The sequence below is a fragment of the Syngnathus acus genome, chromosome 3, assembly GCF_901709675.1.
Source record: "Syngnathus acus chromosome 3, fSynAcu1.2, whole genome shotgun sequence".
Taxonomy (NCBI): Eukaryota; Metazoa; Chordata; class Actinopteri; order Syngnathiformes; family Syngnathidae; genus Syngnathus; species Syngnathus acus.
The window spans coordinates 6,855,905-6,881,919 of record NC_051089.1 but is presented as its reverse complement, the minus strand read 5'-3'; the positions used below and the strand labels follow the sequence as shown (position 1 = coordinate 6,881,919).

The 26,015-nt window shown below is 40.0% G+C and overlaps 3 protein-coding genes and 1 long non-coding RNA gene across 5 annotated transcripts; 2 read left to right on the top strand and 2 right to left on the bottom strand.

Annotated features, from left to right (window-relative positions):
- Positions 1-1,024: 1,024 nt before the first annotated feature.
- nudt19 (nudix (nucleoside diphosphate linked moiety X)-type motif 19) lies at positions 1,025-3,981 on the bottom strand. The gene is made up of 3 exons (XM_037247940.1): positions 3,093-3,981; positions 2,457-2,664; positions 1,025-2,391 (listed from the first exon to the last, which is right to left on the bottom strand). Exons 1-3 carry the CDS (start codon positions 3,867-3,869, stop codon positions 2,192-2,194), a joined length of 1,185 nt encoding a protein of 394 aa, XP_037103835.1. The 5' UTR covers positions 3,870-3,981; the 3' UTR covers positions 1,025-2,191.
- A 748-nt stretch (positions 3,982-4,729) lies between these two features.
- slc7a9 (solute carrier family 7 member 9) lies at positions 4,730-9,298 on the top strand. Its single transcript, XM_037248047.1, has 12 exons — positions 4,730-4,819; positions 5,052-5,199; positions 6,138-6,380; positions 6,612-6,737; positions 6,820-6,919; positions 7,018-7,062; positions 7,197-7,320; positions 7,611-7,714; positions 7,873-7,969; positions 8,051-8,200; positions 8,265-8,439; positions 8,692-9,298. The coding sequence occupies exons 1-12, from the start codon at positions 4,730-4,732 to the stop codon at positions 8,751-8,753; spliced, it is 1,464 nt and encodes a 487-aa protein (XP_037103942.1). The 3' UTR covers positions 8,754-9,298.
- Positions 9,299-11,032: 1,734 nt separating this feature from the next.
- Positions 11,033-16,920, bottom strand: LOC119120523. 2 transcript variants are annotated; one of them, XR_005097532.1, is made up of 3 exons: positions 16,785-16,920; positions 12,213-12,252; positions 11,033-11,693 (listed from the first exon to the last, which is right to left on the bottom strand). It is a non-coding gene; the product is annotated as an uncharacterized LOC119120523 (long non-coding RNA). The 2 variants fall into 2 exon arrangements; XR_005097533.1 differs by lacking the exon at positions 12,213-12,252 and having other exon boundaries at positions 16,785-16,895.
- LOC119120522 (AN1-type zinc finger protein 3-like) lies at positions 16,833-24,763 on the top strand. Its single transcript, XM_037247495.1, has 6 exons — positions 16,833-17,195; positions 19,338-19,378; positions 19,755-19,940; positions 20,668-20,733; positions 22,129-22,356; positions 23,367-24,763. Exons 1-6 carry the CDS (start codon positions 17,113-17,115, stop codon positions 23,519-23,521), a joined length of 759 nt encoding a protein of 252 aa, XP_037103390.1. The 5' UTR covers positions 16,833-17,112; the 3' UTR covers positions 23,522-24,763.
- Positions 24,764-26,015: the final 1,252 nt, after the last annotated feature.

The following is a 26,015-nucleotide window of genomic DNA, read 5'->3' as shown; positions in this document are numbered from 1 at the left end:
TTACTTCTAAGAGTATTTGTGTATTCCTGGAATAGCCCAGGAGATGTTAAGACTCAAAGGAGGAGGGCACTGGGGTGCCGATGAATTAAAATACAACCGCTCAAGGTTAGTGGGAAGCTGAAAGTGGATAGATGGAAAAAAGAGACAAAAATAATTCATTTACAATTGTGCTGTGACACTTTTGGTTAACGTTGGGGTGTATAAAGGCTGCAGTACAAATTCATCATTTGAAAATTATTTTCCATTAGAGACACCAAAGATAAAATGTTTCAAGCTTATCATAGTTCTGACAAAAAAGATTTGTGGCGTGCTGTCATTGCTTTAAATAAAAAAGCCAGAAAGTACTTAAGATTGCTGCATGAACACAATTTTGCATCTTGTTTCTCATTTCAAGAAAATTCCAAAAGATCCAAAAATATGAAAGTGATTAATTAAACATGGCAAAAAGGGAACAGATTAAAATGTTGGCCTGGAGGTTTTTGAAGCGTGAAGGACGTCGACACTGGAGACTATTTCGGCCAGGTATTTTTGCGAGCTTTCAAATTGAAGAATTTCCTCCCAAAAAGCGGAATTAAACATTAACGATGCAGGGTGGTTTACAGGCGAGTGACTCTTCACCCAAACAGAGTGCTCGACACAGACGCGAGCCACATGCAGCACCGCCGACAAAGATAGTGGGTTTCCAAGGCTGTGGAGTTGCCATGGTAACCCTCAACTGACTCTCCAAGGCAAACAGCACAAAGGTTGAGTGTTGTTATTTCAACTTAGCTTGTCTGTCATACAATCATGCACGCACGCACGCACACGAACATGCACACACACACGCACGCACGCACGCACGCACGCGCGCACGCGCGCACGCGCGCACGCGCGCACACGCGCACACGCGCACACGCGCACACGCGCACACGCGCACACGCGCACACGCACACGCACACGCACACACACACACACACACACACACACACACACACACACACACACACACACACACACACACACACACACACACACACACACACACACACACACACACACACGCGACGATGACAATATCGTGATGCATCACGACGTGTTGTTACTGTATATTTCCATTTACATACACACAGTAAATGCAATTAGTTTTGATTTTCCTTCATAAAATACAATATAAATTGTGCTTCTTGTATTAATACCATAATCACAATGGCACAAAAAATACAAGATCCCAACTTAATACAAATAAATACCCACAGAACAGGATGTATTCTCAGGCTGGATTGGATGCTGAGAGTCAAATACATTTTGCACATAAATACATAGACAGTTTTTCTGAAATAAATATTGGCTGCATGAAAGTCTGATAATCTTTTATTTTTAATTATTTTCAGTAGATTAAAAAATTATACTCTTTATTAAACATTGATTGTTTAGTAAGTATCAATTGCTTGACATAGGCTCAGGGGTAGCAATTTGTGTTTTTCGTTAGTAGTAAAATGAATAATAATGAACGTTATAATGAAAAAAAGAAAATATTTCACTCTATGTGGTGAATCCCTACAATGGAGTTGCAGTTTTTGAAGCTTCCACAATATTATACTTAAGAATTTCATACTTGCCTCAACACCAACAAATGTCCCCATTTCCTGCATATGAATGAAATGTTATTATTAAATTGAGATTTCAATGAGGGGAAAAGGTCAAATGGAAACACTCGCAGTGTCGAAATACAGGCAACTCACAAACAAGCGCAGATGAAAACTGAATCTTCTTGGCAGAGGAAAGCACCGTACAGTAAAATTTAGGATAGTATAGGGTAGGTCATACACATGAAAATGTACCATTTTAAATGTTTCAGATAAAAACAGTTGTCCAACGATGATTTTTTCCTGCACATGGTAATTTATGGCCCACCCTATTGTATCGCAAATAGCGAGTGTTTGCTGGTTCCTTGAAAATTCTGAATGATAACTGACTCATTGCACTGTGGTATCAACGATAAGAAATAATCGGCAAAATTCAGAAACTTGAAATCCAGTGTTGCATAACCAATACAAGGCACGCCTAAATGGGACGAAGCCGAGGGCAGTGATGAGAGGGGGAATCGTTTTCAAAGTCTGGCACAACTCAAACAGCTTCCTGTGAGTACGCCCACAAAACTTGGTGTGTTTTCCCTCTGAGTGTCCGTGTTTGTGATTTGTTCCTACTGTGTTCACGCAAGCGTTGTGGAGTCCACTGGTCCAATAAGAGGCAGCGTGTGGTTGTACTTGGGCATGATGTTGACCTGCAGTTCTGGACTGTACGGGTCTGAGATCAAGAAGCGATGTAGTGCAGATTTAGAACCTTCTTGATTCTCCCCATTTGTTTCCACCTTAGTTGTTTCTGAACTGCTAGATGGATACAGCTGGTCTCCTGCAAGAGAAGAGCGACAACATTTCAAAACTGGAACCATCAGTCACGGGTGCAATATCACACACCTGGCAGCACTGATATGTAGCTGTCGTCCTGGAGGAAGATAACAGGTAGCCACCGCTCGCAGCCGTCGGCGCCGCGTCGCCTGGCAAACGTGTTGAGGTTGCTCAGCGAGGGGAAGCGCCACATGCGACTCAGCTCGTAGAACTGCGGGGGAGGAATCCACAAATCGCGAGCCCGGAAGCTCCGCAGGACTTCCAAGGGCGTTGACCACTGAGATGCATTGACACTCAAGGTGAGATATAAAGGGTCTACACACCCAGATTGAAATAGCTGGTGATAGTGATATTACATCATATTATTTTATATTATATCATTTCTGAACTTTTATTTCCTGGCCGGTATAGAATTCACCCATCCCTACTTTTTTCACTAAGAATGTGACCGATAACTTCGATATGTGCCATATTGAAATATTTTTAAGAGAGGAAATAAAAATGGACAACTAGGATAATGTGGTTGCAGAAGTGTGAACACCCTCTCATGACTGACTGGGCATGTGGCTGTGTTCAGAATCGAGCAATCTCATTCAAACCCCAAATCGAGTTCAGGGGTGAGAGACCTTCTATATTGCCACAATTGTTTCCCTCCTCACACACATACGGACAAACAAGTTCATCACACACATCTGCATGTATCACCTGTAAGTGTTGAATTTCCTTTTGGTCTTGGAGTGCATTTGGTCTCTCCTCGAGGCAGCACATGAAGAAAGCCGTGTCAAACCTTTTCACGCCATATTGTCCCTCAGGGGTCATCCAGTTGGCCCACTCGTGGAGGGCCCAGATGTTGGGCAGCACCTCCAACTCCTTGCACATCTTGATAAAATTTGACGGGTTCTGGTTCACCAAAGTTCTCCACTTGTTCAATTCATCACTGCAAAGCTCGTTGACTTTGTAATGTTTGACTTCATCAGTGGCACGCCTGTCTTGAATGCTATTTAACAAACTCAGTTCTTCCTTTTTGGACACAAAAAGCAGCACGCCACACTCCTCGAATGTCTCCCTCAAAGCGCAGATCCGAAATGCGACCTCTCCCGGGATAGGCGAACCCAATTTGAGCCTGTCTGTAGCAAATATTGGCGGTCTGGTCTCCGGTGGTTGCTGGACGCTCCTTAAGCCAAAGTTGGGAGAGTTTGTGAAAGCTCTGAAAACGTCTAACCACTCACTGGAAAAGTCAGAAGAGTCCACCATACCTCCGGGGAACACATAGGCGTTAGGCATGAATCCGCTTTTACTGCTTCGTTTAAGGAGTAAAACATCGTAGTCAAACGGGTGAGGAACCCGAGGTTGTCCTTCGGGTTTAACCGGCGACGGAGAACGCGCAATACCCGGCGTGGATAAACTGTTCACGCCGAGCCTCTGACCCGCGACTAAAATGAGAGTAGCCGCCTCCTTCCAGTGTTTCAGTCCAGCATTCATTGTAAAACGACAAATCTTAAATTATTGACAAATTCGTTGGAAAGTCACTGCGGGGTAAAGTTGTTTTGGTTCGGGAGACCCGGAAGTACTCGAAACTATTTCTGCCCATCTCAATGTTGACCTCAAGGCAAGAGGCCTCATTGCTGCCATCTACAGGCTGGATTAATCTAAAGCAACTGCTGCCATCTACAGGCGGGATGATAACACGTTCTTTAACTAGTAAATCCATTCCACCAAAACAAATTCATTTGACCCCTGTAATGTTCTCTCAGGGTTGTTTTATATCAGAAACAGTCCGCAAGTGAGCCAGTCTTAGCCATTAAATTTCTGGGCTGTAAAATGAGTCCCAGAAACCAGGGACGGGTTTCTGTTGCATTATCTACATTCATATGCACCATTTGACCATAAATTTTTATTTTCTTTAGAATGAGGTCCTTAACCAAATTTAGCTGACAATTTCCTTTTGAGTTTCTATGAGTGGCTTTTATTACCAACCTCCATGTGTCATTAGCCAAGTTCCACCCCTTCAGGGTCATCAGGTGATTCCAGACCAGAAGAAAATCTTCCAGTGGACAAGCCACTAGTTTTAATTTTTGCATTCTTGCTTGCATTTGCACTTACTGAAGCTGGCTTTGAGCGTACTCATGGATTAGCTATTTTTTTTTTCCTGACTGAAGGTTGTTTGCGGGATATAATTGTAAATTTTACTATGCAGACTTTACAATCGGCAATATAATTTGAATGAAATGATCTTTGCTTATCAAGGTTAACCATGAACTTTTTTGTGGTGCTGTGTTATGCATTCTTTGTCTTTCATGTACCAAGAGACCAAAACGGAAGAGAGAAGCACAAGTGAGTAGATGGAGCACCAGAAAGGCACCACTGCCCATTCCAGGGACTCTACAATCATGGACAAACATGAAAAGAAAGCCACTATCCTTCACAAGGAGGTGAGTGTGTCACTTACTTGAGGATCTGGTCTTAATGTAATCAAAATGACAAAGCTATTATTCTTGTATAATGGCGACGGGTGTCTACAAGGTTAATTATTCCCTCTGCCATTTAGTGGAAGAGCATTCATAAATGGATGAACATCTTTTTTAGTACGTGTTTTTTTCCTCATCCAATTTGGTGATATCGTATTATTTCGGGAGAGTCATGTGTGTGTGTGTTTGAGTTCAGGTGGGTCTGCTAAGCGCCGTCTGTCTGATTGTGGGCACCATGATCGGCTCAGGCATCTTCATCTCTCCCAAAGCGGTCTTGCTCAACACTGGAGCTGTGGGGCCCTGCCTCCTCATCTGGACTGCCTGTGGGGTGTTAGCCATGATGGGTGAGAAAGCTCTTATTGACTCCATATGTATGATGGAATTATTATATTGATGATACTACTACTAATGATACTACTACTACTACTACTACTACTACTACTACTAATAATAATAATAGCTCAATTAACCAATTAGTTAATGAGATAAATGAATAAAAAAGAAATAAAAGGACTTTTGGTCATGTAACTACTCAACGGGCTGGTTTAAAGAATGAAGCAGGTCAAATGAATGATAGAACCGACTTACTTGGTTTGACACTAAATGTCATAAAAAATAAGGTTAAATTATGTTTTTTTTTCTCAACAAAATTTGTTTTCGCACTTGTATAACAAATAGTGGTATTAAAATTCTTTGAAAAAAAAAAACTATACAATTTAATATAAATGATACATGAATCCACTTTCTATGATTTCCTGTGTTCTACCTCAGATGTTTTCCTGCATCCTCAAGCCCAAGTTCCTACATACTGCAAACTTTTACATGCTGCCATTCCATGGCATTATCAGCCAAGCGTTTGCTTGCTTCGCATGTTAATGGTTTCCCCTGCTGACTTAGTAAAAAAAAACAACTAGGGCACATTTAGAACACTTTTACTAAAAACACTTCACCTTGTATGCATAATGGCACCAAAAGTGAACATTGTCACATGTACACATACTAGACAAACAACTGAATCATTTACAGTACAAGGAAATAAGAAATTATATTGCTTCAGTCAGTGCTTCTATGTTTGAAACTAATATAATATGGCAAGGGGGTACTATTAATAAAAATATGCATTTCATAATAATAATAATAATAATAATAATAATAATAGTACCCTGCTTATCTCATTATCCTTGCTGTCTCTTGCCTCTCATCCAAGCCAATTCAAATAAATTGTTTTCTTGAGCCTATTATCATAATTTTTTTTTATAATGTGTTGTGCTGTGCTTCACAGGAGCTCTGTGCTATGCCGAGCTGGGCACCATGATCCCCAAATCCGGAGCGGAGTATTTCTATTTGATGGAGGCTCTCGGCTCTCCGGTAGCCTACCTTTTCTCGTGGACCACCGTGATGGTGGCCAAGCCCTCGGCCTTTGCCATCATCACGCTGAGCTTTGCCGAGTACGCTTCGGCTCCTTTCTATCCCGAATGCAGCCCTCCTGTCATTGTCACAAAGGGTCTGGCCGCTGTCGCCATAGGTATTCATCAGCTACTATTACTGTCCTGTAAACTACACAAAAAATGATATTTTTATGCCACCATAGTTACACAAAATACATATTTATTGTCAAAGCTACTTATTTAGTGTTTTTTAATAATAATGAACATTAGTGTCCACGCTGATATATTTATGAGGAATTTAATGCCAATATATAGCATTCTATTATAGACAACCGATCCGTAATGTTTTTTTTTCCCCCCTCTCCCAGTTATTATTGTGACCATAAACTGCTTCAGTGTCAAATTGGCGAGTTACGTGCAAAACATCTTCACTGGAGCCAAACTTTTAATCATCATCATCATCGTGGTAGCTGGGATCGTTCTCTTGGCGCAAGGTGGGACTTCATCAATGTTGGCTCTATAATAGATTAGAATATGTTCAGTTGATTTCATTTTCATATTTGTATCTGCATTCAGGAAATACAGAGAATTTTTCAAACGCATTTGATGGCAAGGCAGTTTCTGTGGGAGGAATTGGACTTGCCTTTTATAATGGACTCTGGGCCTATGATGGATGGTAAACATTCATTATCTTCAAAGTAATGCAATTAGCCACCTCATGTGTCTTAAACAGTGTGCTGATATGACTTGTTCTGCATTTCATTTATTTCTCAGGAGTCAATTGAATTTCATCACAGAGGAGCTGAGGGATCCTTCCAGGTAGGAAACACATACAAATTCGATCCTTTAATATTTATGTCACAATTTAATATAGTCAGATAGGTTAGCTTAAATTTGAACACATGTACACTAAAAAAATCTTTTTTCTTCACGTTCATTCCCCCCTCCCACAGGAACCTGCCATTAGCCATCCTCATTGGGATCCCCTTGGTGATTGTGTGTTACGTAATGGTCAACATTGCATATTTGACTGTCATGACCACCAATGAGCTGCTGTCATCCCCGGCTGTAGCTGTGGTAAGAGGAAAAGGCAAATTGAAATATTCAAGGTCAACAGCAAAGTTCAAACTTGTTGAACAGAAAAAAAACACATTAGAATAAATTGGCAACAAGTCACTTCATCTTAAAGTCACGAATGATGGCTTAACAGATTTTGAATTGTTTTGTCAGAATTCCTGCATGAAAAATTTGCTACATTGTCTACATCATAATATTTATGTATGCATTCTCGATTGTCACTTATCCTCATTACCGATGAAATGGACCATGCCCCTTTCTGTTCTGTTTTTTCCTTTCGCTCTTTTTAGACATTTGGAGACAAAGTTCTTTATCCCATGGCTTGGATTGTTCCAGTTTTTGTCGTCTTTTCCACATTTGGCTCAGCCAATGGAAGCTGCTTTACGGCAGGCAGGTAAATAACACACAGAAACTCAAGATTTGGCCCTGGTGACATTTGAGGAAGGGCAAAGTCGTGATTGCCAGCCCAGCTAAAATGAATCGTTGACGTCTAAAGTCGTCAACGGCAGCAAAGGGGTTAAAAATAATGTAAATGTATGATTTGATTCTCAGGCTGGCCTATGTGTCTGGCCGAGAGGGTCACATGGTGGAAATTTTATCTTTTATTAGTCTGAGGCGCTTCACCCCATCGCCAGCGCTCATGTTCAACGTGAGAGCCTCGTTGTTGAAATACTTCATCAACTCTTTAATGCTTAAGTAAGGCTACTAAAGTATTTTTTTGCTTTTGTAGGGTTTTCTGGCTATTTTATACATAATGCCAGCAGACATCAACATCCTCATCAACTACTTCAGCTTTGCTCAGTGGACCTTCTACGGCCTGACTATGTTTTCTCTTATCCTCATGCGTTTCACAAAGAAGGACTTGAAAAGACCAGTCAAGGTGCGTGCATATCTTTTTCTTTTTGATCTGCAACAATAGCTTAAGTGTTTGCATTTCTACAAAGGTTCCCATCATAATCCCTATCATAATGGTGCTCATCTCTTGCTACCTGGTCCTGGCCCCCATCATTGACAGTCCTGACATCGAGTACCTCTACTGTGCTATCTTCATCCTCAGCGGGCTCCTTCTGTACTACCCCTTTGTCCACCTAAAGGTCGAGTGGGCACGCAGAATCATGAGTAAGTATATTTACATCTTAAAAAAAGAGTGAAAAAAAAGATAGCGGTTATTGTAAAATTGAGAGAATGCTTTTGGGTTACATTATTGTACATGATAAAAATGAGTTTGAGACTTATGTCTTTGTGGTATGACTCATTGACAGCTAACAGAATAAACATATTTATTGAAAGAACCAACAATCTTTGCAGGGATTATTGTTGAGCCGTACACATAATTGACTTCCTGCTGCTTTGACTTTTACCCCCTCATAGGACCTATCACTGTGCATCTGCAACTCCTGATGGAAGTCGTTCCCCCTGAGAAAAGTGAGTGAGAAGGTGATAACCAGGTCAACATCCATTTGGTTCCTGTTCCAGCGAGTGTGTCAGACCTTTGGAGAATTTTTTGTCATCCCTTGATCCAAACCAAAACAAACGCGGGTCCAAATGAGGATTCCTGTTTACATCACTGCCATATTATTAGATACAAACTGCACACTCTTGATGAACTGTCTAAACTTTTCAGCCTGTACAAAATAATGACGATGTTTTAACTGTTGCTGACAGAGCTATAGTAAATATTTTTCTTAAATTTTTTCAAATTTTATTTTATACCCCAACCCCTGTCTTGTTTATCAAAATCAAACACCTCACTATTAATTTTTTTCTTTCATTGTATTTTATTGTGTAAAATGGAGCTATTTATGTGGAAAAGCCTGGAGTGGAATCACATTTATTGTCACAAAAAAACAAAAACAAACAAATAGGAGACATAAACAATAACTGCACAACAGATGAATTGGTGATCAATTGTTTGGTATCGAATTTGTATGTGATAAACAGTTTTGTGTACTTCAATGTTTTTCAATAAAACACTATATGCAAGAAAGCTTTTGTTGTTGTGGTGGATGTCATCATATTTTATCCTTAAAAATGACATCAGCATGCACGGAACCCTCTGAATCCTTACCTACACGGAATTTAGAGGGAATGAGCGAAGCCGTTTGATTAGCCAGGAATCAAGCTAACTGTTCACTCCCACAGCGGCGGAAACGGCCATTTCTAACTGCACCTGTCTACAAAAATCCCAAATCATTCACAAAGCAGGGGTGGAAAAGTTTGTAAAAAATTGAACAAGCATGGTATTTTCTGTTTCTTTAGCAAAAAAAAATCATCTCAGAATCAGGGCTTGGCATTTTTGCTAAGAAGCCACTGGTTGACACAGTTTGGATCATTTCAGCACAGTGCTCGAGAGTCAGTGTTATACAGTACAAGCCCGAAATTATTCATACTCCTGCCTGGGCTATGAATAATTTGAATGTTGACTTTTCTGTCTTGCAAATAGGCTAGATAGAGTTACCCCCAAAATTATTCATACCCCTGGCGTACAAATAATTTTGTCTGTCTGATTGTGGGCACCATGATCGGCTCAGGCCTCTTCATCTCTCCCAAAACTGTCCTGCTTTACTCTGGACGTGTATTTTTACAGTGGCCCCTTCAAAATGGTACAAGTGTCTCAGATAACCTCTTTATTATAATGAACATGTTGCCATGACAACTCTACATTGGTGCCAGTGCTTACCTTTCTTTCTAAAATGCTTTCGCTGTCATCCTTGTAATAGATATAAAAACTTCCCGTTAGCCAAAAATAAAACACGTTTAACCTTACCAAATCATACATCCAATAAATGTTTCCCCACTTTCAGTCACTTGGCTGATTTTTTGCCTTGTGTTTCAAGACAATATTTGAGATACAATTGAGCTAAGAGGTAAGGCAGGATAAAATTAAACTCTTAAGTCAAGGTACCGCTGTTAATAAGTCAGCTTGTGTCTAAGATGTTCAAACAGCCAAGTGGGCATGGTGGGTCACTCTATTAATGGCCTACAGAGGAGTTCAGATGAAGCCGAGGAATTCACTCTGATATCGTCCTCCAACAATGCGGGCCACTGTGACCTCACTGACTGGGGGAGCTGCTATTGAACTTGGTCCAGTTCTGGATAGCTAGCATCAAGGCCGCAATACAGATGCCCCTTGCCCAAAAATCTGATTGAATGATCTCCCTCTGATGTTCACGTGCAACTCTATTGAGTTGTTTCCTTGAATCTGCAATCAGGGGAAAAAAAGCCTTCCACTAATTGGTCTTATCTGTTTTTTTGTGCTTCACAGGAGCACTGTGCTACACCGAGCTGGGCACTATAATCCAAATTCCTATCTGATGGAGGCTCTTGGCGCTATAATAAATAATATATTATATATTAATATAATAATAAATAATATAATAAAAATAATACATATATTCATATGCCTTTTTGTAATAATAGGATAATTACCATTGTATGTGTATATATGTATATGCATGTATTTTGTCATGTCTTTTCATTGTGTACAGTAATCTTATTTTTTTTCCACATGTTTGAAATAAACGAAACGAAACCATTTACAATCGTATTTTGTATTTCATTGCATTTTATTGTTAATGAAAGCTGTCATTCAAATGACAAAATATTTTGTTTTGAAATAAAGCATTAATGTGAGCAACCAAAATGTTTTATTTAATGTTATGATTGCGGGAGAATTAAAAAAACTAATAGACAAAAACATTACCACTAGATGTCAGTAAAACATTGTTTAATGCAGATATTAGGCCTCCTTCATACTTGTATGGTGTCTTCTATAATGTATATTTTATGTTTCAATCGATACGTTTGGCTGCATTGGAGATGTTTTGCGAGTAATAATAGTTTAACACAGAACATACAACATACTGCAAAATATTGTTTGTTATTCTGACACATGGATAATGTGATAATTTTCTTTTGAGCCTTAACCGCCATTTATGAAGTATGGCAAAACAATTTAATGAAGCTTATTGTGTATTTGTTGCTGATGATAATTTTTTAAATACAGCACTTCTTTAAACAAAATAAAAAAAAGTTGTCTGTGTTTTATCATATTGTTTTGAAATAAACCATGTCGGGTCATTTTATTTGGTAACAAAATCTCCCCACAAATCAGAATGAAGATGTTAGCTTTGCCGCTAACATTAAATTGAATGCCAATGACAGAAGGATTTCTTTCATTCAGTACAGAAAGGAGCTGTGGCATATTCAGCAAAGCTCAGCCTGATGATGGAAAAGCCCAAAGGCTTGAGCATCATCACGGTGGTCCACAAATGAAGGTAGGCCAAAAGGGGAGATGAAAGCCTCTATCAGATAGAAATACTCCCCTGCGGATTTCGAGATCATGGCGCCCAGTTTGACATATCACAGTGCTCCTGTGCAGAACATCACAAACAGATAAGGAAAACTAGTAGGAGGATGTTTTTAAAAAATATATATATTTATTTATATGTAGCAGGTTCAAGAAGAAATCTCATTAGCTTTGAACTGGAACCTATCCTACTTGACTTTTGGGTGAGAGGCAGGGTCCACTCTGGAGTCGTTGGCAGTCAATCTCATTCCAGAAGAAGCGGAACAATAATTTGAGCAGAATGTCTAATTCTTGACATCCTATTAAGATAAGTGTATGTTTCTATGAAATACAATATCGTGGAGTGTTATTTTTCTTCCTAAAAACATGTTACAGGCAATACTGTTACTCTTTTAGTTGGCGGTTGTTACGAATTAATAGCATTTTCATTCATTTCAATGGGGAAAGATGATTTGAGAAACAAATGTTTTGAATTGCGAGCGTATTCACAGAACAAATTAAACATATGATATAATACAAATTTTTTGAGTGTTTGTTTTGTTGGCTATAAGGTAGGAAATAACCAAAATGATGAATTACTCACCGGAACTAATTTCAGATAGCTACTTGGTTGGTAACACCAACTGGTACCCCCCAAAAAAAGAGTATTACATTTAAAAAACAAATAAAATTCAAACATTGTATGCATTGCAACATAACGGTGCCTAACCCAACATACAGTATGTTGAAAATTGTCTGCAGGATTGCGACGACCTGCTGCGTTCGCTGTGATGTAATCAAGTGGAGTTTCTCTTCTTCAGTTACTGAGTGAGAGCATCCTAATCAGTCTTGACTGATTGAGAAGGAAATATGCTGATGAAACCATGGCGCACTTCAGCACAGACAACACAAAAGACACTCAAAGATGGACTCATTAAAGGGATACTCTGATTAGAACTTAGCCGCATATCCTTACCATCACATTACTGGATTTTTTTTCACAATCAGATGCTGAATTATGATTTGCGTAAGAATATTGCAATCAATTCAGCAGCCTTTCATTTGAAAAAAATAAAATAGATAAAGCAAATGATGTAGATAAAATGAAAGGTTAAAAAACTTATTTAAAATTGGAATGATTAATTTCTTGGAACAGGCTGTCCTCTCAGTTTCATTACTGACTATGACTCCCTGTTTGTTTTTGCAGTCAGGCTGCATCTTGTTTTCTGGGTCCTTCAGTAATGTATGAGGAAAAACTTACATAAAATGTCAAGTTGTTTTCTTAAACCAAACAAGATCAACAGGAATTTTTTGAATTGTTCAACCATGGCAGAAGTCCCATTCATTTAATGAATGTGACTTAATTAAAATACCATATTTGCTCAATCAGTGTCCTCCAATTTTACCGAGTGCAAAAAAATATTAGGTAGTACTTGTGACGCTGTTATTTATTCGACTGGAATTTAAATAGATAACTACTGCTCACATTTGGATTCCTTTGCTAACCAAAACAGCAGCACTGAAGAACATAAACGTTGTATGGCATATCATGATGAATTTCCTACACCATATTTAAGGCGATGTAAAGATGGCATTGTTAACAACAGTTAGTGTTTTGGTAGACTCAAAGGTAATTGCATAATGTGTTTATAATCCCAGTTTCTGGGTGATTTATTAGTTCTGCCAAGTCTGCCTTGTTCATATTTTCGGCATATCCTTTATACCTCTTTTGTTTTAAACACTGGACCTGGTTGTAAAAGGGTAAATGGAGTGCACATTTATAGCGCCATATCTCCACCATCAAAGTACCCAAAGTGCTTTACAAAGGCTCACGTTCACTCATTCATGCACCACCGGGAGCAATTTAGGGTTCAGAGTCGTGCCCAAGGACACTTCGACAGTGGACCACTCTACAAACAGAGCCACAGATGCCAGTGAAAATGTGAAAAACTGCTTACATCTTTTTTGAACACGTTTTTTAAATTCCACTCAGAACACAGTGGAGACACTCAAGAGAAGGCTGCTTTTGAAACTGTCTGGCAATAGTTTTTTTTTCCTGCACTCTCTTTTTCGCTCTCTCTCACACGCATGCACACGTTCACAAACTGCACACACACGGACTTATCTTAAAAACGCAGCATGGTTTGTTGCAGGTTTGGATAAGCCGGATAAGCAAAAGCTGGCAGGTGGTGTCGCTGTTGAAGTTGTACAAAGAAAATAACCATATCTGACACATTATTCATAATTCACTAAGTTATCACAATACAATTTTGTCACTTTTTTTCCAAATTTTACATCTTTTATTCGAGGTAACAAGAAGGGGGCCTGACCAATATGGATTATTTAAATTTGATGCCAACAGAGAAAAATCTGCCAAAACATTGTGATTATTTTGTCCTTATTTTTTTAGATGGGTATTTGAATGAATATTTTCTTTGTCTTTAACTATAATGTGTTGGTCAACATGTAAAACAACAACTACAACAACAATTTTAAAGGAACTAATATCGGATGAATCAGCCGTGCCCTTAAGACTTCCCTGAATTGAGCGTGTGACATTTTTGTGTATTGTCTGCACTGTATGTGAGTGTTGCAATCTGGGGTGATTCAGAAGCATGACTAAATTTTGCCAGTTAATTGTGCTGTGTGTGTGTGTGTGCGTGTGTGTGAAAGAGAGAAGAGTGTTGAAAAGAGAAAATAAGTGGAAAATACATCATCATTATAAGTATGCTTTCAAAAATAAGGAAAATTAGAAAAAAACAAAAAGGATATGATGCTGTTCGGGGGGCATTTTGTCTGGAATGAAGGAGTGCAAACAGCTTTTAGTGAGTATCTGGCAGCATCCTCTCTGATGTTTATCCCATCTGTGCACACTTCTAAACACCGCCTGGAGCCCCCAGCGCTTCACAGACTGGTTATGATCTTGCAGCTCATTGTCAGACATTCCTCTTCATCTGTCAAGCGAGACTTGTATGGTGGTAAACCTCCAGATTGGAGTCTTTATCACATCATTTCGCCACAATCAATGAGTGCGCGCGCAAATGGAATCTGCCTTTCGCAGCTAAGAAAAATGGATACCCCGTTGAAATGAATGAAAATGGACATAATCTACCCTCCCTCCAAAAAACAGCAAAATCTTTGTTGATAGATGGAAGAACTCAATTATCTGGCCTGCCACCTGGGGTTTCGAACTATATTCCGGGGGGTGGAAGTGGCCCCGCCGTCCCCCCTTTAGCTCTGCCAGTGACTCCTCGGATAATGACAAAAAATATTTCTGATCACATAAATAACTTGAATCTGACTGTAAATAAACAAACATTGAAATTATGCGGTGACTACTTGTCCTCCTTGGAAGGGCCAAATGACTGAAACAATTATGAAGGCAACCTGTGATAATAATTCAATTGAACCACAATTCAGGAGCAATGTCTTATTTTTATTAGCTTTAATAAATGGCCACTGCGTGTTTTTTTCTTTCATTAACAGCAGGGCACCAACAATTTCATCCGCGTGTGTTACCTTATGAAAGATGCATGTTCCATTTGAACAAGCCCCCCACATGCTTGGTCAAGGCCTGCAAATTGCTGAACGTTTACATCCATAATAAACATCTTGCCATCCATAGAGTGTGCTTGCTTAAACCCACACCGGCATTTTCACAGTTATCTGACATCAAGGTAATCCCATTTTTCTGATAAACACCCTCAATGTGAATCCTTGAGCGGTGACATGTGGCTTGTCCTCCAGTCAATAACAAGCAGGGCTGTCTATCTGCAGATGGCATTAAAAGATAGCAAAGACTCATTTATGGACATATCTGCTGACATAGATTTCTCCTCCAAGCCATTTGGAGCATGTTTCCGAGTGGGTCCCCCTCACATTAGCGGCCAGGAATCGACACTATCAATTGACACATGAACCAGCCTATGTCGCTGGTTAATCAGTAATTATCTATTCCATGGGTCGAGGCACGCTACTGTACAAAATAAACATTACGCAGTGCTTATTTTCCGAGCAAACACCTGACATGTCTTCAACATAGAAACCTCATCTCTTTTTCATCATGTACAGTAATATGAAGAACATTTGGAGATAGCTCGGTTGATCGGACTTTGAGGGGAGCCTAGGGAAATAAACATTGAGGCTAGTGTTGCTGCTCTCATGGGAAAGAACAGGACTTGCCGTGTAAGGGTAAAAAAACAAACACGTAGCAATGTTGCTGCTCAAAGTGATGACAAAAGCACCAACTATCTGTTTCACCCTGTGTGATAGTTGAGTAGTTGGACAAAGGTACTGGGATGCATGGCACGGACACCCCCATTCAGTAAAAATAGAAGAAAGAAGAAATAGAAGTATGCATCATCCGTTTTTCAGGGGAAGATTCTGCAATGCGTCTATGGGGATTTTTGTGAGATATAATAATGCTCATGTGGTGGTGATGGGTCAAAATATAAATTCAAGTTCCAAAGGAAGTTCGATGCGGTTGGGTAAGGTTCTTCCACATTGAACTTATTCAACCTAACCCTAACCTCTTGATTTGTGCATCGTAATGTTAGAACAGATTGAGCAAATTGCGTTGAGGACTCGTGTCAAAGTCATACTCAAAATCTCAATTACACACTTTTTAGTATGTTGCCTTTACATCCCTGTAAAAGCGGCAATTTGGAGAATGTGAAAATGATCAAACTTGAATGTCCCAAATGAAGTATTGTTTTTTAAATTGGAATCGTTTTAATTAGTGTAGAAATATAAACGTAGTAGAACGGAAAACATTTGCATACGACTACTACCACTACTACTGCTACTACTACTACTGCTACTAACCCTAACCCACTAATACTACTACCACAACTACTGCTACTACTACTCCGAATAACAATAATACATTTTCGGGTGTGCAGTAAACTAACAGAGCAATGAAACAAAGCATAATGGTGCTGAGAAGTGACGCTTGAATGTAAAAATACTTTTAAAACGTGGGCTTCCTAGTTTTGAGTTTTTTTATGGAACCTACCATAATGACCCAAAAGCAAGAGCTCCCTCTAAGACATCTATCCGGCTTTTAAATTTTAATAATATTTAAATGATCTAATTAATGGGGAATTTTTTGTTATATTGTGAGGAAGAATGCCAAAGGTAGAAGATTTGGTAGCCCCGTTTGTCCCACTCCCCCTACCTTTTTGCAAGTGGGTTGTTCCTCTCTCCAGCTGATCGGCCCAGGAATCCCCGGTGGTTCCGTCCGTCATCAGCTTTGACGGCTCCCATGTTCCACTCTCGCGTAAGGCTGTTTTAATCCACCGGACTTTGTGGCCGCTCGTGTCGGCAAACTGCTCCACGCTCATCGTGATTCTAAAACAAAAGAAAGCAAACAAGAAGAGGATTATCTCGTTGGGCCACCGCGTTTTATGCGAAATCAGACGGGGGATCTGTCGGCGAATTGAAAGGCCCTCGCTCCATCCCCGGATTCACCTGCTACACAGAGAGCCCCAACACGGAAGACCGACATGGGGGACACCGGGAGCGAGGGCAGCAAGCCCCCGAGTAATGTCAACGTTGTGCCGCCGCGCTGTCCCTGTGGTTTCTGGGGGTAAGACTAGGGGCCTCTCTAAACGTTTTGTTTGTGGCTCTTTAGCTTTACTCTCGACGGTTAGCTTAGCTGCTTAGCCATTAGCGCTAGCAGCTCAAGCGGGGATGAGCTTGTTATGAGCCCCCTCCTCCTTCCCTCCCTTCCCCATTGTTTTGTAGCATTAGCTTGTAGCTAACTCCAGCTGGCCTCGTTCACTTCCTCCCGAGAGACCAGGACGGATAATCCAGCTAATGTCTCAGGTGTAAGAGTGAAAATAACACGGCGTGGTAAAAGTGCAAATGAAACTTTAGAGAACGTTTGGTTCCCCGGACACTTCGTTGTTTCATGCCCCCCCTCTTTCATCTTACAAGATTTTCCTGTAGCGCGGAAGTGCAAAATCCTGACATTTGGAAGTATTTGAAGGAAATACTGCATTATGACACATACAGTGTACAGTACTGAATTGTTTCTTTGTTTGAGAAGGCAATATATACTCATACTCAACATAACTCTGCTTTAAGTAGGTAATTAGATTATTGACTAAGAGACAAGTTAGTCTACAAATACCTTTACAAAAAATTTAAAAAAGAACGACTGTGGTAGTATTAATATTAATGTTATCATGTTTGCGCATATCATATTAACATACACCCGTGGTGGTGGTATTTGGAAAAATATGCAAATATCAGAGAAACAAATATAAAGGCTTTCACACAGCCTTGTTTATAAAACAAATAAGGGCTGTGCTGAAGGTACCTGCAGCCTCATGATCAAAGTCATATGTTGACACTTGTTAATAAAGTTAAACCTTTGTAGCATTTTTTTTTCTTCATTGTGACAATTGACTACTATCAAGTAAACTGTGGGAGAGTCCTCTTACCAGACATCATTATAAAGATTAAGACTGACTCGTAAAGCTTTTTAGCTCTTTAGGTGTGTCATTCAGACAGAATCAGTCAGGTGGCAGAGCTTGTCGTCTTATCTCTTCCAATCATTTTCATTAGTAGCAACGTTGGACCACCTATGGGACTGATTGGTCGTGCTGTGGTCCGACTTCCTGAGCCCTAACAAGCATGTTGACATTCTCTTCCCGTTTGTTTCCTCTCCTGCCACTGTGATGAATCTAAAGTTGATTACCTCCGCCAATAAAGTTATTTTTGTTTTTAGCTAGACAAGATGAGACTTGGGTACAAATTTGAATGGAATTTGGTACGTAGCTGTGGTATCACCCAAGAAGTGAATCTGAACTTTTCAAGGTCTTCACTTGAAAGGGAGTAGCCAGACTGTGATTTGGTGCCAACTTGTATCTTCGGGCCTTGCAACTATGTTGCAGCTCCATTTAAGCAGGCCATAGCCTTGTCTATTAGGAAAATAGAGATTAGCTATCATATTTCTGGCTTCTATAGGTTGTTGAGCCACATGTATGGTTGACAGTTTTGATTTAATGATCCTGATTATTTGGTCATTTGGTTAAAACAGAATAGAAAAACATTTGTCATGTAAAAAAAAAAAGCAGTTTTTGCATCTTTCATATCCCAGCTACACATCCTTTCTGTACCAATCACAAAGTGACAGACAGACCCGGGGTTTGAACCAGCTGACCCCCTTTTCAGAAATGGATACAAAGGTGTGCTCCGAATAAACAGAATGTGTGTGAGCGTCATGCATGGTGCACAGATGGCAAGCAGGCTTGGAAAGGAAATTAGTTATCTCTCAGTGGCCAGCCAGAATCAACTCTTGTTTTTGAGCTGTCACTGAAATCAGAAAAGTCGCAGTGACCCGTCCAGACTTTTGATCAAAGATCGGGAGGGCGAGCAGGCTTGGAAAGGAAATTAGTTATCTCTCAGTGGCCAGCCAGAATCAACTCTTGTGTTTGAGCTGTCACTGAAATCATAAAAGTCGCAGTAACCCGTCCAGACTTTTAATCGGGAGGGTGGCGGTGTTCAGAGTAAGACATTTCCTGCTGAAGTACAGACAGGGAAAAAACATCTCCGACTAGAATCAAGCAGGGATCCTAAATGAGTAAGCCTGGAATTCTGAATCATGCTTGAAAACATGCATATAGTCTTTCACTTTGGTTGTCGACCAGCATTTATCATAAAAATCCATAATCTTGAGTGACGTTTTCGTAAAAATGTTTTATCTTGCTTTTTTTCTCCCCAGGTCCAGCAAAACGATGAATCTGTGCTCCAAATGTTTTGCAGGTTTGTTGTTCTTTTACTGACGTTTTGGTTTAGTCTTCACTGCTTTAAGTTTTACAGTTAACCCAAAGTGTGTTTACTGTTCAGTTAGTCAGGCTACTGTTTAAAAGAAAGTAGCTGAAGGTACTTTTTTTGTTTGTTTGGTGTGTGTGTGTGTGTGTGTGTGTGGGGTCGTACCTAAGCTGTCGCTCACCTCAGCGTGGCATTATTTAGCTTGACAACACATACCATTTTTGCTGACAACTCTTTCTGACAACATGGCAAGAAGTCTAAAATAATCAGTTTAGTTTCTTCCTGGAAAAAAGAACTTTGTTTCATAATAACCAGGAGCACTTTATATCAATATTGACTCTAATATCAAGTCTTTACTTTGCCAAAGACATTCAGAAGAAACAGCCAGATGGTGCCTCAAAAGCCTCTTCAAGCCCCAGCAGTAGCAGTCAAGCAGACGTGTTCTGCAGTGAAACAAACAAAGGCATCGGTCAGTCCTTCATAGCCATGTCAGACTCCTCCGATGATCCTTTGCCAGGAGATGCAGCGGTAACCTCTCTACCTGCTCAGGACGGTAAGTTAGGAAAAAACTGCTGGATATTGGATGAGTGGAAAAGTACTCCAAACAGCGTGAAGGTCTCTCCTCCTAAAATTAGAGACGTTGTACAAATAAGAAAATGGTAATGACCTAAATGACCACATATACATTTTTCCAAGGCAACTTTTTTGTAGAACACAGCTAGATAAAGCCACAGCTGTCCAGACTATATTTATCCCGCATGGCAGAGATAGTGTAGATGAAAGTTCAGGGTTATCTTTTCAGTGTGAGAGTACACTTAAAGAGGACACCTGCAATTGCCAGGACATCTGTCACCCCTGTCTGGTGGCAAGGTCATTTGCTAAGGCTTGTCCCGACATTTGCAGCAAAACGCTGCCCTACTTATACTTCTTACAGTGTAGTCATTCACATATTTTTGCACTGACTTTGAAATTGGCCTGCCACAGTAAATCTACTTTATATGTTAAGATGAAATGTAATAAAAGGTAAAGCTAACCCAGCACATGATCCAGTAGACTTTCAGTTCTATCCTCCCTCATGTCAATATTATGCCCCCCCCCCCCCCCATATTCCTAGTATTTGTTGTTGAATTATTTATGATTCAGATGCCTTTTCCAAAAAATAAAAATTCAATACACTGTCAAAGTCTCTCGCAGAGAATGAACCTTGTATGGCAGTAAACAGCATTTAGTAATTGTCGCGCATCTCTTGCCTGTCTTATTGAACTTCATTTGTGTTGCAGAAGTATGCAGCACAGACACAGCCTTCAGCTCACTCTCCACTCCGACAAAACGCTCCTTTGAATCAGGTACGTCTCTCCGAGACTGCAAAACATCCCGCCCTGCTGCATTTAAAGCAAGGGACTTGTCGTCAGTGTCTATTTTAGTTGAGCAGACTTACAGTCAGTATTGTTGATGAAGAACAGCATGGCATTAAACTTTGGCCTTAAACTGTATACTAGCTTTCAAAGGTTAAATGGCATTTCTGCTATCGCCATGGCAACCATGGCTCATCTCGTCGAGTGACTAATTCAATCACAGAGTCAGTCCTATTATATATTACTCTTCAGTCTTTTTTTTTTTTTTTTTTTATGGTTACTGTACTCAAATGTCATTCCATTCCAGACTTAACTTCAAACCTTCTCTCTACATATTTAACATCGGAATCAAAATGCCACAATTAATTCTCCAAATGTTTTACCTTTTCTTGTACCTCAGGTAAGTTTGAGCAGTTTTCAATTTGACACAGTTTTGCCAGGATAGATGAAAGCCAGGGATGAGAGCGGTCATGTGCTAACAACATATACACACACTCACACAATTACTGGTGCAGTCGGATGTGTTCTCACACTCATATTGATGGTACGGAGCGGTAGAATCTGGCAGCTGAGCTTGGCCTAGTTCCCAGAGATTTATTGAGCGCCGATCTGCATTCGGCTCGGCCAGAGGAAAAAGTCTGCAGGATTGATGAGAAAAGTCGTGCTGACCGGTTCAACTGGCTGCAGGTACATACTGTTCCTGTGTCCTCTCATGCTCTTTTGACTTGAGCAAGACTCAAACACTAATGTGCAAGAGAGGCTCATTGTTTGGCATTCGTTCAAGTACACTGTACATGTATTTTAGCGTACAGTTGTAACCTGGCAAAATGTGTACCACGCTTTGAAGGAGTGATCAGGCATAACACATTTGCTTTATATTTAATGGGATTTAATTAAATTTTAGAAGAGCAAAAACCAAACACGGCAAAAGAAAAAAAACAAAAACATTTTTTTTGTTTAACTGACATTATTTTTCCAAAATGTGTAAGGGTATGTCACCCTGGATTAATTTTATGTATTTATTTTCAAATCATATTGATACAAACTTGTTTGTCCTGCCTGGAATAAATCCTCTCCTAAAGCTGTTCAACTCGTCGCTCATATTCTCTTTCCATCCCTTAAGATACTCTCAGAATGTAATTCTTTTTGGATCAATGGTGAGATGTTAAGCAGCTTTTCCTCTGGAATACACTGTGCTGCAGCTGCATACACTTTCTCTTAAACTGTCTTCTCAGCAGAAATACATATTGTGGTTACGCTCCATTGTTTTTTTTTTTGTGGTTTGTATTAATGGATGATACGACAAGCAATTAATTGGGGCATCCAAAAGATGGATGGCGCGATTCCTGTTTTGCGTCATTGTTTATGTATTTTGTGTGTCGGCAGCCTCCGAGTCAGAAAGTGACAGCTCTCCTGAGAAGCGAGCGAGAGTGGGTGAAGTGCCGGCGGCTGAGGAGTCGTCATCGTCGTCGTTGTCATCATCTTGTTCCGCGTCATCATCATCATCCTCTGCGTCGTCTCGCGACGGCTCCAAACAGCGGAGCCGCAAGCGTTGCCATCGCTGCCAAACCAAACTGGAGCTGGTGCAACAAGAGCTGGGCTCCTGTCGCTGTGGTATGACAACACACTTTTAGAATCCTCACTCTATCCTCTCAGTTAAAATAAGGCTCCTAATAGTCCAATATTTACTCGTCCAACTGGACAAAAAATAGTCAGTGGGGCGGTGGGGGGGTCAGTGTGGGGCCGCTAGAGATCACCTTAATGATTCACTTTGAACATGAAACAAGACAATTGCAAGGAATACTAATGCAGTCTAAACCAATAACTGTGCTTGCTAATCAACTTGTTTGCATATAAATGAACGTACTTAAAAAGTCACAGCCAGACTTCACTGCTTTTAAAGAACATCTGTTTAAAGTCCCCCAGAGTCGTTTTTAATTGGAAATTGACTCCCTTTTTTTTTTGTGCATGGGACATCCGTGCCAAATAGTCTATTGTTTACTTTGAAAAGATGCAATTAGAGTCATTTCAATTGTTGTAGTAATTACTTGGTTTGTGGTTCTGCTGGATACTTAATATCGTGACAGTTTATACAGTAAGATTGGGGACGTTAAAAACAGTTCAGGTAAATGTTTTGAAGTATGATAGTGCATAGACTATTTTTTCTCGTCAAGGCAATATTCCTCATCCATTCCCGTTGAGAGGCTTTTAATGTTACATAATGTTCTCCCTTCCACTCCATTGGCGCGCTGCCCAATCACAGTGTTTTTAATTGCATATCAAGCTGCTGTCAAACTGGGCTTTTTAATCACTGCTCATTGAATGCCAACAGTGTTATTATGTGTATTAATGAATGGATTTAAGAAGATGTCAACTAATAAGATTTGTTATGCGTGGCAACACTCATCAGTGGCTTTGAGTGCTGCCGCCTTTATGTTTATAGACTGAGAAAAAAAAAATATTCATTGCGTTGGTCCAACCAAAATTTTAGGATACGGTCGAACTTCTAAAGTGCAGCTGACCATAGGTGGCTAGTTTTGCTACAGTGCAAAATTTGAATCACGCGACACAACTAATGGGTCTTGTTCAAATGATCTGAACCTTGTTCCTCCCACCACGTCCAGGTTATGTCTTCTGTATGCTCCATCGGCTCCCGGAGCAACACGACTGTCTTTTTGATCACCTTGGCAGCGGGCGCCAGGAGGCCGTTCTCAAAATGGTCAAACTGGACCGAAAAGTAGGCCGCTCCTGCCAGCGCATCGGAGAGGAGTGCTCTTGAGCGTCGCCCAAGAGAGAATCTTTACACAAAAGCCCTAGCAGGGATTTCTTTTTTTTTTTTTTTTTCCTCCTCCCTTCTCTTTTTTTTGTACAGTCTATTCATTTAAAAGGATGCTCGCTCTCTTTAAATCCCATTTATCCACACTCATCCCAGACTTTTTGTGCTTCTGTCAGCTTGATTGTATCCCTGCTGCTAAACACAATCCCAGTTCACAAATGAAAGCCAGAGAGAGCAAAAGGACTATTCAATTCTTTGCCCCCCCCCGCCTCCCCTCCAGAATTCAGACGTGTGAGTGGACTAACAAATGAGCAGAAGCATTATGAGGACAAATGATACAGACGTTTGTCCAGGATGTTGGTTGATGATGATACCTCAAAGAAAAGAGAATATGATGATGAAGAGGGCAAGTGAGAGTTTTGAATCTCGTTACCTCAACAAGAAATCATCCACAACTGCTTGTTTGACCGAAGCAAGACGTACAACTGTGGGACTCTGCCGCCTCTAATAATCCTAACCAACCTGGTCATTACCCACCTCAGGATATGGAAACTTCTTTTTTCCAAGCTCCTCTTTCTGTATTTCCATTTAGGATTTTTGTCCAAGCAGGACATCCAATCTGCAAGTCTTGAGTTTGACTCAAATGCCATCAGGCTGTCTTTTATTATTTTGGGACTGAGTAAGACATGTGTTGTTGTTCAACGAAAATCATTATTTCTTTCAAGCAAAAAAAAAAAAAAGGAAATAAAAAGGTAAAATTATTTGAAAATACATGGTTTTCATTGAACACTGATATGATTGTCTTTTTGTCCGTTTTGGTAAAAACCTTCCTATTATATCCCACACATTGTATTAAGTTGTCTGTGTTTCATGACAGCCTGCATTGTACTTCCTCTTCCAGCGTTTTGACACTTTTGTAAATACACACTTTGCCGTTTGCGCTACGTTGACTAATGCTGAGCTGTTTTGACTCGGCGGTTCCTCTCTTTGAGGGTTTTGGTGGTGGTTCAGCTTATTATTTTGGTTATACATATTTTTAAAGGTCTTCACTTCATGAGCAGGGTTATTGGGTTTTTCATTCTTCCACCTTCAGGTACTTAATCGGTCCTCAGTATTGGCCAGTGTTTTGATTTCTAACTAATCTTGTTGAAGATACTCTATTTGTTCTCTTTTTGCTCTCTGCTGCCTCTCCTCCCTCTTCCTAGATGAGGCGCAGCAAATAGTAAATCCTCCTGTTAAAAAAAATGAAATTGTAATGTTGACTTAAGAAAAATTGTATTGAATATTGTGTACCATGAAGAAAACTTTTATTTAACCTGTTTTTTTGCTTTTCAGTTTGACTTACACCCAAGTGTAGAGTTTTTCTGTTATGGTATTTGGGGGATTAAAAAATATTACAAAATTGTTATATATATTTTTTTCTTTACATGACTTTACATTTTCCTTTCCTCCTGCTTATTTTCCCTTTTAATGAGAATAAAACAAGATAAAAAAAAGTGACTCTTGAACTGCTTACTAATGTGTACTACTTAAGATTCATTTTCTGCGTGGAACACAGGCAGGGGCGGAGATATGTGGTGGTCAGGGGTGCCCCATGACCCTCGGCACAGTGGTTGGTAATCAGATCTTGGACCAGGCGTTCCTCGGTTTCTTTATTTTGCAATCTGCATAGAACAGCATTTTGAATTTTTAGACACGTTTTCTCCGCATGTGTTTTATGGCTTCGTGCCATCTGCTGCATCCCAGCCAATTCATTATGGTGATGTCAGCATGTGTTCGCAACTCACAAAGGGAGCGGCTATAAAGGCGCTCTCATCTACTTAACTAATATGTTTATATGTGGCCGCGCCCGTGTTTTCTAATGGAGAATTTAAACTAAAGAGTCTTCTGACAGCAGCAATGAGTCTTGGCGGGCCAAGCTGCATTAATTCGTGTAGTGAGTAGGAAAAACAGAAACAGGAAATGTCGACTTGATCAAAATGCAACTTCCAAGGTTGGCGTTGGAGGGCTTCCAATGCTAGTGCAACTAGAGTTCTGCTTTGGAACTCCTGGAAGTTGGCATCTTCTCATGAAGTAGGTTAGACAACGTCAGGCCAAATTAAATCTAAAGTTATAAAAAGGAATATGTGCTCTGATGTCAGGCCAATATAAGAGCTGTTAAATAATGATTAGGTTTAGTTTTGATTGACACGTTCTTCTGACAGTCTTAACTTGATTTAATGCCGCCACCTTCCATCTGAAACATTTTGTTTTTTGACTTGAAGTTTTGAAAAAGTACCGTGATACAGATGATGATGTCAAGTTTTCTGCACAAATAGGATCTCGTGCATCTTTTTTGATTCACTCATCACTTCCTGTAAATGTCAAACTGTGAAGGACAAAAATTCTGTGCCTTATATTCTAAATTGGCTGTAAGAATGACAACCAATAGAGCCAAATTTAGGGTAAATTATGTAATATTATGTTAGGGTTCCCACAAAATAAGATAAGGGACAGG

Coding starts and splice junctions, on each gene's coding strand:
- nudt19 (XM_037247940.1), bottom strand. CDS start 3,869: ATGAATGCTGGACTGAAACACTGGAAGGAGGCGGCTACTCTCATTTTA. Junction 2,665..3,092: donor AGGAAATTCAACACTTACAG/GTGATACATGCA, acceptor AATGCATCTCAG/TGGTCAACGCCCTTGGAAGT. Junction 2,392..2,456: donor CTACATATCAGTGCTGCCAG/GTGTGTGATATT, acceptor CTTCTCTTGCAG/GAGACCAGCTGTATCCATCT.
- slc7a9 (XM_037248047.1), top strand. CDS start 4,730: ATGGAGCACCAGAAAGGCACCACTGCCCATTCCAGGGACTCTACAATC. Junction 6,920..7,017: donor CTCTGGGCCTATGATGGATG/GTAAACATTCAT, acceptor TTTATTTCTCAG/GAGTCAATTGAATTTCATCA. Junction 7,321..7,610: donor CATCCCCGGCTGTAGCTGTG/GTAAGAGGAAAA, acceptor CGCTCTTTTTAG/ACATTTGGAGACAAAGTTCT.
- LOC119120522 (XM_037247495.1), top strand. CDS start 17,113: ATGGGGGACACCGGGAGCGAGGGCAGCAAGCCCCCGAGTAATGTCAAC. Junction 17,196..19,337: donor TGTCCCTGTGGTTTCTGGGG/GTAAGACTAGGG, acceptor TTTTCTCCCCAG/GTCCAGCAAAACGATGAATC. Junction 19,941..20,667: donor CTCTCTACCTGCTCAGGACG/GTAAGTTAGGAA, acceptor TTTGTGTTGCAG/AAGTATGCAGCACAGACACA.